The sequence below is a fragment of the Quercus lobata genome, chromosome 9, assembly GCF_001633185.2.
Source record: "Quercus lobata isolate SW786 chromosome 9, ValleyOak3.0 Primary Assembly, whole genome shotgun sequence".
NCBI classification, from domain to species: Eukaryota; Viridiplantae; Streptophyta; class Magnoliopsida; order Fagales; family Fagaceae; genus Quercus; species Quercus lobata.
The window spans coordinates 41173292-41188664 of NC_044912.1; the positions used below are offsets into that span (position 1 = coordinate 41173292).

Here is a 15373-nt window from a genome sequence, read left to right on the forward strand (position 1 = left end):
GAAAAATTTATTAATTTTAGTTTATATTGAATATTTATTTATGGTAGTTTAAAATATTATTTCAAATCTTCATTTCATTTTATTTTAGTTGGAATAACTTATATAATTAAATGAAATGCTTATGAATAAGAGTTGACATTAATAATATACTATATATATTTAGTGATTATTCAAGATATCATTCAAATATAACAATTTTTTTTGTTGTTTTAAAAAAAGAACAATATTAATACGTTGAAACACAAAATACTATATTGTCCAATAGATATTACAACTTTAAAACTAAAACATGAGTAGTGATTTTTAATGGACTAGGGTAATAGCACAGCTTTCTGTAGAAAAAAATGTAAAAATGCCGAAAGGAAGCAAGAAATTCCATTGGAAAATGCTACAAATACATTTGGTTTTTTTTTTTTTTTTTCATTGAGTAGGTACATCACTGTTTAGTAGAGTCTTAATACATGGAGGGCGCTCCTCCATCCAATACATCATTGTCTAGCCAACCCAACCAATTCTTTGCTTCACATGCTATCTTCGCTATTGGTCTGTTTGTTCAAGGAAGGCCATAAGAGAAAAATATATTCCTAATAGAAGAACCAAGTAGTCTAACATCATTTCCTTCTACTATTCTTGCACATAAAGCTCCTATACATTGACTTCCACTATCATTGTACCTTCAAGCCACACCATCTATTGTTTTGCAATTTCTTGATGGTAAAATTTACCTTGTAACATGAACCTATAGGAGGCCATGTACACTCTTCAACAGGCTATCTAGACTGATTATTTCTCTAAGCTTCCATATGTTCCATAGCAAGTGTATAGGTTGTTTGCACCAAATCCACTACTAACTTCAAAGTTTCTTCCACATGCCTTTGGTTTTGATTTGACCATAATAGCCAACCTCCATCTCCATGGCATGCCCATTTTGTTTTACCCAACTTAACAGTTCAAAATAAGACAGAATAAATTTGTACCATAACAAAATATTATGAACATGTATAAGGCAAACAACCATTAAGTACTAAACAAAAAACTTTTTTTCTCCCAAGTGAAGCACAATTTATGAAACTCAAACATTCAAAAGAGGCAATCATGGAGAGAACCCATTATGCATTAAGTAAAAAAGTATAGAAGTAGAAAAGCAGTCCCTTGAGACTTAAGGGAAGCTCAAGGCAACTAATACAAAACCTCAACTTAAGGCCAATCTTAGGACTAAGCATAGTGCTCAAAAACTTTCAAAAACCATAGCATGTCAGTTCAAATGAAATGCAAGCAATGGGAAGGGGACAATGAAAACGTTAAAGATAGCTGATTTCTAAAGACCATGTTGTCATAGCAACTAAAATATGCTAGCACAAAGTTAATATTATATTGCAACTCAAATCAGTCAAAAAAAGAACAATAATTATGTCAACAATCTTTAAAGAAAACCAAAATTTGCCTCATTTGTGTCACATAATACAATCTTTTTGAGGCATTTAATCAAACATACCATGCATATAGCAAACAACTGTTGATAGATTTATATGCATATAAAATGAGAAACAATTTGATAAACCACAAACCATAAGTAACATTGTACAATAATCTAAATAAAATACAAGTTCTAGAACTCAAGTCAGATCTAGCGGTTTAGGAGCAGTAACTACAATTTCATAGTAACTATTATGCTTTCTTTGCAAAGGATACAATGTTGAAGCCCAATTATTATTGTGTATGGTTATACATTTGACACCCCTATCTCAGCCCTCAACCATGGAGAGAACCCATTATTCATTAAAGCTTGCTATTTGTTAAGTCTCTCTCAAGCCTCTTTCTGAATCTCTCCCTCAAATTTATAATATCTAATACCATGCCCATCTTGCATAATCATATATACCTGAGTTATATAACTCTTAAACAACTATACTAACCAACCCCAATCTTCAAAAAAGATTCCCACAGAATCCAAAATAGTGACAGCCCCAACATAACACTTCGTAGGCTATCATATAAGACAACCCATATATTATAATAATTTATAAAAAGGGAAAACCAATGTAAATGAAGACGACAATAACTCTATATATCAAACCATAACCTTTTGTAATTTCTTGTAGTTGAATTCTTTTAAACAGAGAATAAAAGGCATATTACAAATGAATCTGAGAACAAACACCTGAGCATTCTATCAAACACATGTTCAACAATCTCAAGCAACTATACTAACCAACCCCAACCTTCAAAAAAAATTCCCACGGAATCCAAAATAGCGGCAACCCCAACATAACATTCCATAGGCTATCATATATGAAGACCCAAAGATTATAATAATTTATAAAAAGGGAAAACCAATGTAAATGAAGATGACAATAACAGTATATATCAAACCAAAACAAACCCATAATTGAAATCAAATAGAAGAATCCTAGGAAACCAAAAATCCAATAAAAATTGCATAACCAAAAAAAAAAGGGAAAAAGAAAATCCAAACCAATGTAAAATGAAGATGAGAAAAACACTATATATCAACTAAAACAAACCCAGAATTAAAACCAAATAGAAGAATCCCAAAAAAACAAAAATCCAATAAAAATTGCATACAAAAAAAAAGGAAAAATAAAAATCTAATAACAAAAATTTCATGATTCTTCTTTGCCATAGTTTTGACAACAAAGGAAGAAGAAGAAAACGTGGAAATCTGCAAAGAAAAAAAAAAAAAAACAAAAAAACTTAAATCCAAAGCAACCCACAGCCACAAACCAACAAAATTCCATGAAAAAAAAAAAAAAAACTTAAATTCAAAGCAACCCACAGCCACAAACTAACAAAATTCCATGAACAATTGAAGCGGATAGAGAGAGAGCAATATATAGAAATTACGCAAAGTAAAAAACATGTTTTAATTACCTCAAAATAATTTGCCGACCTAGAATATGATGGGCTGGATTGAACGACGATGGAAAGGCAAAAAGAAATCGATGCAGTGGCGGTGATCCATGGTGGCGGCGGCAGCAGGAGGATCTGAGTTTTGGGTGCCAGCGTATATTAGGAAACAGAGAGGTTGTTTTAGACGTGAAGACCGAAGGGAGTTGTATACTACTATACTTGTATTAGGGTTCTAAATTAATAAATTCTAATATAATAATAAATTATTAAAAAGAATTTTAAAAAAATAAAAATAAAAAAAAGAAGAAGAAGAAGGTGACGTGAAGGCTGAAGGAGAGTTGATTGGGGTGGGGTTCTAAATTAATAAATTCTAATATAATAAATCGTTATAATTTAATAATAAATAATTAAAAAAAAAAAAAAAAAAAAAAAAAAAAAAAGAAGAAGAAGAAGAAGGAGGAGGTGACGTGAAGGCTGAAGGGGGAGTTGATTGGGTTGGGGTTCTAAATTAATAAATTCTAATATAATAAATCGTTAAAAAGAATTTTTTTAAAAAAAAAAGATGATGTGAAAAATTGTGGAGCTAGCAGAGGCTTCAGTTTTTTATATATACTAGTATTATGCCCGTGCGATGCACGGCTTAATAAAAAAATTACATATAAATTTTTATAATATAATCAAATCTAATAAAAAAATAGTAAAAATATTTTTAAAAATTATGATAAGTTTTAAATTTCTAAAAGCTATTAGTAGTAAAATTGTAATTATATATATATATATATATATAAAGGAATATCAAGGTATATCTAATACCTCATCGGTGACATGAAAGCTAAGCTCTAATAGGAATGAAATTAAATCAGTTGGATCCACACTTCGCTCCTGAACCAAAATTAGAAAACCAGATATAAGATGGAAAATAGGTATTAAAGATGGGGAACTATTAAACAAAGGAACTGGGAGTGAACTACCAAAGAAAATCTCACTATCCATACCTCAGAATTAGAGATGTATTCTCTGATGATGTGCTAAAGTTGTGCAAAAAGGATAGAAGAAAAAATATAGCTATTCTCATGGAAAAAGCCGTCAGATCCTTCCTTCTACAATTCTTGTTCACTTAATTTTGAATTTTTATTGATTGATTTTAGCATTCTTAAATAGTAGAGTAAAGTAGACTTAGTACAGTTTTAGTTTAACTCAATTTCTCTTCGATTCAAACTTAATTGGTGGAGGTGTAAAAAATAAAATTAAATATCATGTTGTTGTTTTAGTTATTTATTTATATATACGTGTAGCAATAGGTGTAGTAATTTAAATGAAAAAAAAGAAAAAGAAAAAAGAATAGATGAAGATGAAGATTTTGGATTGTAATCAAATTAAAAAGAAATAGAGATAAAGAAAAGAATTTGGATTGTAGTTAAATTAAGATTTTTATCAACTTAGAAATAATAGGAGAAGAAGATAAGAAAAAAAAATTATATCCATTTAGTGGACTTAGAGTTTTAGTTTAACTCAATTTCTCTTGGATTCAACTTAATGAGGTGTGAAAAATAATCCCATTAACTCAATTAAATATCACTTTTTTTTAAAAATATTTTACGTGTAGCAATAGGTGTAGTAATTTAAATGAAAAAAGAAAAAGAAAAAAGGATTAGATAAAGATGAAGATATTGGATTTTAATCAAATTAAGAAGAAATAGATGAAGAAAAGAGTTTGGTTTGTAATTAAATTAATATTTTTATCAACTTAAAAATTTTAGAAGAAGAAGATAAGAAAAAAAATTATATCCATTTTTTCTTTTTAAAATCTAAAAATCTAACAAAATTTCTTCAGTTTAGTGCTGCCACTTGGCGCAACCACAACATCTAAGCCCAACTTTTATTATATATAATATGATATAGATTAAATGTATTTTTATACAATTTTTTATTTATACGTATTTTCAAAAAAAATTAAAAATTATTATTTAAACACACGTACCAAACAGCCCCTAATCTCACGGCAAATTCATCTCAAAAATAAATAATTAAATCTCAAAATAAATTTTACAACATTTTTTAAGGTGGTGTGTCAATGGTAACACTTTACTAGATAAGTTGTGGAGAAAAATTGCGAAATTTACCGTGATTGTAGCATTGTTGCTTATTTTTATCTCAACCAAAAGTCTCATGAATATCAATAGTTTCTTATTTTTTTTCACTAAAATTCAATTTAATCTCTTTATTCTTATATCGATTGACAAAATTAGTCAACAATTAGTTTTCATCATTTTTGTCTCTAACTTTAACAAAAGAATCGACTTACTCCATTTAAGATTTGATAATAAATAACATTAAACAGGAATAACAAGATGATATAAGAATTAAATCATGGGTGTCCCATCCCATTTTTTGTATGGAAAAAATCCAAGCAAAGTAAGTCAGGGTGAGGCACAATATGGAGGTATTTTGTTATTCCTATTAGGTGGTTTAATGAGATAGAAATAAGGGGGAGGTGGTGATAAAAAAGTTTTAAAAAAATGTGCTTAGAATATGATAATATAATATTGAAGTGCTAAAAAAAGTGTTTTAAAAAATTAATTATAACGTGCCAAATTATCTCCTCTTTAGAGCATCCGTAGCAGATGTTCTAAAAATTATGTCATTTTATCACATCAAATGTCTACTTTATTATTTGACTACATCATTTTACAACATTCCATTTATCAGATGTTTTATAATTCAATTCTATACATTAAAATAATATTTACTACACATTAAAATAATATTTACTACTCATTAACACAATAAACAAATAACAAATAATATACCACATATCTTCCGTACCGTGGCAAATTTGCCACTGTACTGTTCAATGTTGCAAAAAAAAAAAAAACAATATCCCACATCTACTAAATGGGCTAAAATTGGGTTTGGTGTGGGATATATGCCAAATATTTAGCATTTGGCACATATCCCACATCTAGTGTGGGTGCTCTTAGGGCCACAAAATAATGTGCTGAGTGGAGCAAGCCGGAAAATTTTTACCATCTCTAAACTCTTTAAAGTTTAAACAACACAGCTTCTAACATCATTTTCCAACCGAAAGAGAAAAAAGGTATCTGGATTTATTCTCCCAAATCACTTCTTCTCCTTCCTCAACCAAAACAATCTTCCTTCAATAGCCTTACGTGAAGCCACTAATCACTTAGATATGGTCCTTGTTCAACTAGGTGATTACTGAGTGTTTGAAAAAAGACAATATGAAAGCTTTGACGTAGTAGATATTTTAGTGTATTGATTGTTAAAGTGGCTTAGAATGAGAAATTGATTACCGTAAATTCAAGTCATTAAATTGATTGCCGTAAATTCAAGTGATTAACCCAAGTGAGTCACAAATAACCATTCAATACTCCAGCATAATAGCGAGAGAATAGCAACTTGTGAATGGCACGACAATATCACGTCATGGTACCCAAGAACATCTAATAATTTTCCATGAAACAATAAAAAGTTTTATCAACAATTCCACCACAATAGATTAACGAAGATGGTTTGGAAATTCATTACAATTTAACTGACAATTACAAACCATTTCCATTAACAATCTTTATGTAATTCCCCCCTCCTTTGTCCAAGGCGGGAGGAGACTTCGAATCTAGATTCGAATTGAGAGAACATCCATGCAACTCTTCCAAACTTTATGCACTAAAAGGATATAAAATAGGTCTGGATGCATTATGAGACTATAAAACAAATCTGTGCCACAATTGGCCATGTTGATGAGAATATAAATCGGGTCCTGAAGAAACTCTGAATGACCTTCCTTGACCACATTCATACAACTGAAGCCATTCACAGCTTAGTTAGTCAAACCATAAGGCAAAATCAGCTGCTTCTGTCCAGCACAATCAAAAGAATATGGCATTCACAACTTGCTTAACTAAAGGCAAATGATATAATTAAATTAGCACCACCATGAAAAATTTGCATAAATAGAAATAGTGCAATAACACTAACAGCTCTCATTATGAGAAAAGACAAACTATCTCATCACATGTCCATAAAACAAGGAAATGATTATATAAGCTAGGCAAAACTCCCAAATACCAAATTAGAATCCTACAACCACCAAGAGCACAGAATTCACTTTTAGACAATAGCATTGGCAGCACTGGCAATTCTTGGCCACAGATCAGCACATTCTTTCCCAATTGGACCGGTGATAGCAGAACCTGCAATAACCACAACCACCAATTCATATTATAATCAATTGCTCCATAAAATGTTAACAAAAACTAGAACTACAAGAAGTGACAAAAATCCGTATGATTCTTATGTTTCTGAAATATTGAATGAATAATTTAATGGTTTGCATACAGCACTTCAGAATACAACATGTTATATAATCACATATCAGAGATGGTAATACCTTTCATTTCTCCCTTGGGGTTCACAATGACACCAGCATTATCTGAAAGAACAGCAAACTAAAACTCAGTAACTGAAGGTTCATGTGTGTAAAAAGTACACAAATATGAATTTAGTATGTACGAACTGAAGTAAAAAAGAAATGTCCATAGCAAAGGCCTTTCTAACAGTAATCGACAATAGCAACCAACAAAACCTAGCCTAACATAGATCAATATTAGTAGATTAGGAACCCATTATGATCCTAATCAAGTTTCCCAGGCAATAGTTTAAATTGCCCCGGCTTGGCAATACAGAAATGCAGGGCTACATAAAAAATGTAGCACTGAAACCTGAATCATACAATAGCCTCACCATTGAATCCAGCATCAGGAATACACGGTTCAAAACCAACTCAAGCCTTTCAGTTGTTGGAACATCCTTTTTCTTTGGTATTTGATAAGATTGCCAATTGAACTAAAGGTCATTCGCCTAGCTCTTTTGTATTTAGATTAACAACAATGCTATGGACACGTCCTTCACAACTTGGCACATAAAACATAGTTGGGTGTGTCCCTAGACTTATTGTTAAACCTCCCTTTGTAGATAATGGGCCAAATGAAGCTCTATAGAATTTAGAATTACTTTTTTTCCCCTGATTGCAACAATATCTGAACACCTAATGTGGAATTCATAAAGTCTAGATCTCACAAAATGGATGAAGATAAAAAAAATATACACTCTAAAATCAAGGCCGTAGAGGCCTTCAATTAGAAATCAGATTTACCAGAAGACAGGTAACACAATGCAAAGAGATGAACATCATGCTGTTAAATGCTGGCACATAACTATCAATTTATGCTTCTAACAAACAACAAATGACCAACAATTTATTTGGCCACTCATTTTAACAAGCCTAGAAGCAACAACAATAAAAACCAATCATGGGTTCCAGTTAGTTCAACTCGTAAACTCTCTTGTTGTCAAATAAGAAACCTGGGTATATATAAAAAAAAAAATAATAATAATAACAACAAAAACCAAACATGATATCATTAATACCTTCGAAGTACATGAAAACACCGTCCTTTCGGCGCCAAGGTTTGCGCTGGCGAACAATGACAGCAGGAAGAACCTTCTTACGCAAATCAGGCTTGCCTTTCTTGACAGTGGCCATGACCATGTCACCAACGCAAGCTGAAGGCAAGCGATTGAGCCTACCTTTGATCCCTTTGACGGATATGATGTAGAGATTCTTAGCACCAGTGTTGTCTGCGCAGTTCACAGTTGCTGCCACGGGAAGACCCAGTGACATCCTGAACTTGTTCCCGGCCGATCCTCCCCTACCTGCATTGATTTTTCATATGGGTTTTAGATAGGGAGTGAGGGAATGGTGTTTGGTTGGTGAGAAAGTGATGGAAAATCAGAAATGAGAAGAGTGAGATGATTGTTACCTCGCTTCGACATGGTTGATCGCCTGTGTCTCGTTCTGTGTGTGTGTTTTGGGAGAATAAGGTGGTTATATATGGGAGAGGCGTGTCTGACGGCTACTAGGGTTTGGGTTGGCTTAGCGGGGGTGTTTGGATATGTGTTCTAGCCTGTTCTACTTAAAAACCACACTCTTATGGGTTTGGTTTTTTTTTTTTGAATGAAAAGATCCGCACAAACTTTTGTGTGTTTGGATCTTGATAATAAGTCAGTTTGTTGTCTCTTTTTTTACAGGTCCGATACGAGTCTTCTAATTTTATTTTGAACAAATTACAACCGACCCATTTGTTGTTTAGGCTGTGTTTGTTTTGGTTTCAAATCACTTCTGAAAATGTTTTTCCGTAAATGCGGGTGTTTGGTTGCGCATGGAAAATAAATTTTCCGGAAAATATTTTCAGTTGACCGTGTGTTTTAATTGGTTTGACCCGGAAATTGGTTTCAGTCAAAATTTTCACTTCAAATCATTTCCAGACTCACGCGCAAAGAGAGAGAGAGAGAGAGAGAGAGAGCCCAGATCACTCCTCAGACTGAGCTCCAGTTCGTCGACCACAAACCGAGCTCCAGTCCGACGACCCACCCTCCACTGGTCTCGTCGATCACACTAGATCGCACCGATCTCGTCCATCGCAGCACCGCGCCGATCAAGCAAAAATCGACTCCAACGTCGCTCGATCTCGCCTCCGCCACGCGATCTCGCCTTCGTCTCCACTGCACAATCTCGCCTCTAGATCGAACCCAGTCGCCTCTCTCTCTTCCTTCTTCTCTCAATTTGACCGGATTTGATGAATTTTTTTTTCTGGGTTTTGTTTCTTTTGTGTTTCTGTATTGAGGAATGATTTGATTTGATGAATTTTTTTTCTAGGTTTTGTTTCTTTTGTGTTTCTGTATTGAGGAATGACCAAATTTGATGAATTTTTTTTCTGGGTTTTGTTTCTTTTGTGTTTCTGTATTGAGGAATGATATTATTATATATTTGTTTGGCAGCTGAGAAAATGTGAGAAAATGTGAGCAACAAGTAGAAAATGTGTTTTATATGGTATTTTCAAGAATACAACCAAACACCAGAAAATATTTTTCAAAACATTTTTTGAAATGCAACCAAACACTTTAAAATATTTTCCTTTCCCGAAAATAGCATTTCTGGAAAATATTTATTTTCCAGAAAATATTTTACATGAACCAAACACAGCCTTAGTCGAAATTTAAGTTATTTATCTATGGTTTGAAATTTGACATTTTACGCATATGAGATTTGCTCAGTTAGAGTTTCATAATTCACCTCAGTTAAAAACATTGCTAAATATGTAATTTTTATTCACTTTTATGTCTCTCTTCTCAAAAAACATAAAAATATAAGATCAAAAATAATCTAATGGAATACTTGCATCATGAGATTTTAATCCCCAAGTGGGCAACGTAAATTTCTATCAAACCTCAAGTAGGTATAATGTCAAATTTCAAACTATAGGTAGACCACTTAAATTTCGATCAAATCACAAGTGAGTAAGTTGTAATTTGTCATTTTTATTTTTTTTAGCTTTAATAATTTTATCTATAGTACTTTTAGCAAAAAATTATTCTCAAATGTACACTTATGTAGTACCATTTATTTATTTATTTATGAAAATTAGCAAAACTTTGTCTTCACTTAGAATCTCATAAAAGAATGGAATGAGTGAATTATAAAGGAATGGATAGAATTTGAGTTATGTAAAGTAATGGAAAATAAATTAATTGACTAGAAGTAATGTTTTAATGTTTTAAAATAAATAGATCGAATGTTTTTGCCCTTTTTTTAAAAAAAAAAAAATTTAGCTTTAGTGACTTTATCTATATTACTTTCAACAAAAAACTATTATCAAACGGACACTTATGTAGTATCATTTATCTATTTATTTTTGAAAATTAGCAAAACTTAGCCTTCGCTTAGAAGTTCGTAAAAGAATGGAATGAGTGAATCATAAAGGAATGGAATGTATTTGAGTTATGCAAAGTAATGGAAAATAAATTAATTTAATAAAATTAATCTTGTTTTAATTTTTTAAAATAAAGAAATGGAATGTAAATAACCTTGTTTGAGAATTATATAGAATGAATGGAATGAAATTATTTAATAACAATATTACTATTATAGTTATATTCCTATTTTAAAATTAAAAGCTAAAATGCTGAATGTATAGGAGTCTTTAAGAGTTTTAATGAAAAATTCATTGAAATTAATTCATTTTCTTCCATTCCTCCTAATGAAAAATTCATTAAACTTAATTCATTCCCTTCCATTCCTCCCAATTTTGAAGAGAATGGAAATTTGAGCTTTTAAAGGAAAATGAGAGAAATGAGTATTCCCTTTACCCATTTAATTCTCTCTCACTTAAACTCCTAAATAAGAGAATGAGTTTTCAATTCCCTCAATTAAAACTCTCAAACAAGAAAATGAATAAATATTTTAAAATTATTCTTTTCATTTCATTCCCTCCTTTTGGTACAAATCCTTTAGCAACAGAAAGTTAAAGAGTCTATTTGGTATGTGCTTTCAGTTTTGCGTTTTGTTTTTTAAGTGTCTTGAGAAATTGTTATCAAAAACGTTTTTTTAGTATTTTCTAGCCTTTAAAACTTGTTTAATAATATTTTTTAATGTTTGTTTTCTACATATCCCTAACCCACAACTGCTTATTTAAAATAAAAATTAAAAGAAATAACACTAAATTAACCAGAACAACCTAATACTCCAAATCAAACATCAAGGACAAAAAACCCATATCCAATTGAGAGGTTTTTCCGAGAGAGAGAGAGAGAGAGAGAGAGAGAGAGAGAGAGAGAGAATGGTGGCATGAGGCATGATGGTTCTCAAGATTGATGCACAAGTCGCGATGCTCCAACAAGTCAAGCCTATGTTATTGCGGCGCTTCACAATGTTGTAGTGGTTTGGTCATTACAACTTACTTGTCCAAGCACTGCAACCTAATGCGCGCGTGAGAGAGAAAGAGAGAGAAGGAAAATGGTAATAAAAATGTAAAATATTACAAAAATGCTATGGACATCGGATTTTGATCTCTTCAACGCAAGACCCACTTGCCCCCTAATTCCTTTACGAGTTTTAACTTGGTGACATGTGTGCATTTGTGACACTAGGGTAATGTGCATGTGAGTGAGTCTTTTTACTTATTTAATTTTTAAGAATCACCACCAACCATCGGTTTTCTAAATGTGATTGATCATGCCTACACTCCTATGGATATTGTAGAAGTTTTTGCGAAACTGAGCCACGAGACTATCTATCCCTTTCTAAGGACTCCTAAGCTAATAGGGTAGGATAAAGTAAGGAAAGTATTTCATTTTGATTTAATCTTAACAATTCACAATTTTGATTCAACCATTGTAAAAATTGTCACCTCTAAGAAATTTTATTTTACATTAAGAAAATAAAATATATAAGGTGCTGCCTAGAAATGAGAATAACCAAAAATTCTCTCCCACTGCCACTGTTTTCTTTTCCAATATGTTGCAGCAAGTCATCAACTAAACAAACACTAGTCACTCCACTAGTCCACTGCAACTAAGGTGACAAAGCAGCAAAAGTGAAGAACCCCCAACAAGTCCCATATCATATCAATCCATCAAATTTCAAAACATGCCCAACTCTTTGCTCCTCATCTCCCACCTCCCCATTATTCCACCAACACACACAACCCCATGCCACGTCAGCCCTAGAATGTCCCTCAACAACAACAACAACCAAACCCCAAAACCCCCAAACCCTTCTTCCCTTCTCACCTCCCTCCCAAAACTCCTCTGGGGCCCATCTCTCCCTCCTGGCCTCTTAATCTCCACCGTCCGTACAGCATGGCACTCCACGTGGCAGCTCATGATGTCCCAGCTAGCCCCCTCCGATCCCTCCGGCAGTTACTCTAGACCCACCTCCAAATTTCGCCACGTGGCAACTACCCAGTTTTCCCGCCAAAACCTCCACCTCTACGTGGCCCTACCTTGCCCATGGGCCCACAGGACCCTCATAGTCCGAAACCTTAAAGGCCTCGAAGAAACCATTCCTGTCTCAATAGCCTCTCCAGGCCAAGACGGCTCCTGGGAATTTAAGTCTAGTTCAATCCCTGGCCTGGACAAGGATATCCTTGTCCCGGGTAAGGATAGTGCAAATGGGTGCAAAAATTTGAGAGAGGTTTACGGGCTTAGGAGAGGTGGGTACAGTGGAAGGACCACAGTGCCAATGCTTTGGGATGTGCAGAATAAAGAAGTTGTGTGCAATGAGAGTTATGATATTATTGAATTTTTCAATTCTGGATTAAATGGGTTGGCAAGTAATCCGGGTTTGGACCTCTCACCATTGGAATTGAAGGGAAGGATCGAGGAGTGGAATCGTGTAATTTATCCCAATGTTAACAATGGAGTTTATAGGTAATTTTTTTTATTCATCTTAGATTATTTGGGTCATGTTGGCTTTATTTGTAATTTAATATTGCCTTTTACATGGACCCATCACTTTTTTTTTCCACTGCTCAAAGTCATCCATTCAATAATTGTGAATGGTGTAAAATATTGTGTTCTGATTATTTTTTGAACTTCTTGCATGCCACTGACACGTAATCTGTACTAGGAATATGTCCAGTGAGCTCAACTAGTTCTTTTGTTTTGTAATCATCTTGGAACAACCCCATATGTTGAATTCCTATCCTATTGAGCAAAAAAGTGGTAGGAATAGAATGAATCTTATGAGATGTTTAAGTGCTCTTGTATATGAATGCCATGATATTGGTATTGCATTTGGCAGATGTGGATTTGCTCAAAGTCAAGGGGCATATGATACAGCAGTGAGTGAACTGTTCAGTACATTGGACAAGTTAGATGATCACTTGGGTAGGTCTCGCTACTTATGTGGAGGTACACTCACCCTTGCAGATATATGCCTGTTTACCACTTTGATTCGGTTCGATCTTGTGTATAACGTTCTGTTCAAGTGCACCAAGAAGAAGCTACTTGAGTATTCCAATCTTCATGCCTATATGCGTGACCTTTACCAGGTACTCTTCACTCTTTCTCAGGGCCTGCTTGCTTGTTAGTTGATATTGCTAATGAGAGCTATTGTGCTCTGTTGTGGTTCGATGGTATGAATCCTTTGACTAATTGGGTACTGTGATGGGTTAAAAAAATGTGAATATTTCTTTAAAAACTTTTATGTGTGTGCGCGCTTAGAAGTTGGTGACAAATGAGGATTCTTAGTGCTTTGGAAACTGGAATAACAACTACTGGGAATTATGAGGTGGAGAGGTGATATGGTGAAAGAATAAATGTTAGGAACACAATTTCTTAAAGCAGCAAGTTGTGATTGGTACAAATTAGTATCACTTTTGCATGTGATCATTGACATCATTTTTATTATGCACCAACCATAACATGCCACCTCAATAGTTGTATAGTTGTGCAACATTTCGTGTCAATATAGTTATAGAATATAGTAAACAATTTCTTTAACATACCATCTAAAAATGGCAATCTACTTTCAGTATCAATGATGGACAAAGCAAGTAGAAATTTACACACTAGCAGCATTCGTGCTTTACCAAATCATGCATTATTTATCCCTTTTGTTGCAGACATAAGTTGTCATTTGCTTGTAAACAGCATTCTTTTTACATATATATCTGCTAACATATATCAATAGTTATTTATGATCTGATCTGGTTTGTAACTTTGTATTGCTTTGATTGCTCACTAAGCCTGGCACATCTACCATATTTGCAAACACTAGTTTTTGCATACTCATGTGGGAGCGTTTATTTTTTTTTAAAAACAAAGAGTTCATTGTTTATACAAGCTACCAAAAATTTATTAAAAGTATGTTACCTCTTAGAAGTTAATGACTTAATTCTGCCGTATGCTAAGTGGTGCATGTCTATTTCCTGTCAGATTCCTAAGGTTGCAGCAACTTGCAATTTTACAGCAATTATGGATGGTTACTACAAAACACTTTTTCCTCTGAATCCAGGCAGCATTCAACCTGTCATGCCTTCAGGTTGTGAGCATGAGGCCCTCTCCAGGCCTCATAACAGAGAATCATTGTCGTCGACAGAGAGTAAATATGTACAGGTTCAGTAAATATACATAGGTTCAAGTTTCATAGAAGCTAGTTCCAAGTTCGGACAGAGTTCATTATAATGTTGTTGGTATTCAGTTATACGTAATTTCTTGTATCACCTTCATTCTTTCCATCATCAAATCATACTACAACAGCCATGTAGCCTTCATTTTTCAAACCCCCATTTTTGTACATATCAAAAAACACAAAACCATAAATTTTTAATAAAGCATGTCCTCTTTTGCATATAGTAGCATTGTCTAAAGTTTCTCCTTCGCGGCAGTGCTACTTCTCTGCTAGATTGTCTGATTGGTCACAATTAATGGGGATAGTGCTGAATACTAAATTACTAACATAATAGAGGAAAATGTTGAATCTACTACAAATTGACAATAAATATGATAGGTGGACTTCAACAACATAATAAATGAAGACTACTTTTATATGATTAATAAAGCATCAGTTTTTAAGGCTTATTATAATAACAAAATTTATAGCATTCCTAAAATTACTCTAAAATTTTTTTTTTTGAAA

At 33.1% G+C, this 15373-nt stretch overlaps 2 protein-coding genes and 1 non-coding gene across 4 annotated transcripts; 1 reads left to right on the forward strand and 2 right to left on the reverse strand.

The window, feature by feature from the left end:
* Positions 1–6789: 6789 nt before the first annotated feature.
* On the reverse strand, positions 6790–8825 carry LOC115959635 (60S ribosomal protein L23). Of its 2 annotated transcripts, XM_031078098.1 has the most exons (4): positions 8715–8825; positions 8323–8607; positions 7283–7324; positions 6790–7085 (listed from the first exon to the last, which is right to left on the reverse strand). In XM_031078098.1, exons 1-4 carry the CDS (start codon positions 8725–8727, stop codon positions 7003–7005), a joined length of 423 nt encoding a protein of 140 aa, XP_030933958.1. In that variant the 5' UTR covers positions 8728–8825; the 3' UTR covers positions 6790–7002. The 2 variants fall into 2 exon arrangements, with proteins under 2 accessions (XP_030933958.1, XP_030933959.1); XM_031078099.1 differs by lacking the exons at positions 6790–7085; positions 7283–7324 and adding an exon at positions 8201–8256 and having other exon boundaries at positions 8302–8607.
* Positions 8040–8187, reverse strand: LOC115962384. Its single transcript, XR_004085424.1, has one exon. It is a non-coding gene; the product is annotated as a small nucleolar RNA snoR137 (small nucleolar RNA).
* Positions 8826–12228: 3403 nt separating the features above from the next.
* On the forward strand, positions 12229–15087 carry LOC115959636 (glutathionyl-hydroquinone reductase YqjG). Its single transcript, XM_031078100.1, has 3 exons — positions 12229–13161; positions 13535–13784; positions 14671–15087. The coding sequence occupies exons 1-3, from the start codon at positions 12380–12382 to the stop codon at positions 14857–14859; spliced, it is 1221 nt and encodes a 406-aa protein (XP_030933960.1). The 5' UTR covers positions 12229–12379; the 3' UTR covers positions 14860–15087.
* The last annotated feature ends 286 nt before the right edge of the window (positions 15088–15373 follow it).

What these genes read in the sequence shown, in the direction of transcription:
- LOC115959636 (XM_031078100.1), top strand. Translation starts at nt 12,380, where the DNA reads ATGCCCAACTCTTTGCTCCTCATCTCCCACCTCCCCATTATTCCACCA. An exon ending in GTTAACAATGGAGTTTATAG is followed by an intron (nt 13,162 to 13,534) that starts GTAATTTTTTTT and finishes TGCATTTGGCAG; the next exon opens with ATGTGGATTTGCTCAAAGTC. An exon ending in ATATGCGTGACCTTTACCAG is followed by an intron (nt 13,785 to 14,670) that starts GTACTCTTCACT and finishes ATTTCCTGTCAG; the next exon opens with ATTCCTAAGGTTGCAGCAAC.
- LOC115959635 (XM_031078098.1), bottom strand. An exon ending in TGTTTTCATGTACTTCGAAG is followed by an intron (nt 7,325 to 8,322) that starts GTATTAATGATA and finishes CTGTTCTTTCAG; the next exon opens with ATAATGCTGGTGTCATTGTG. An exon ending in CCCCAAGGGAGAAATGAAAG is followed by an intron (nt 7,086 to 7,282) that starts GTATTACCATCT and finishes TGGTTATTGCAG; the next exon opens with GTTCTGCTATCACCGGTCCA.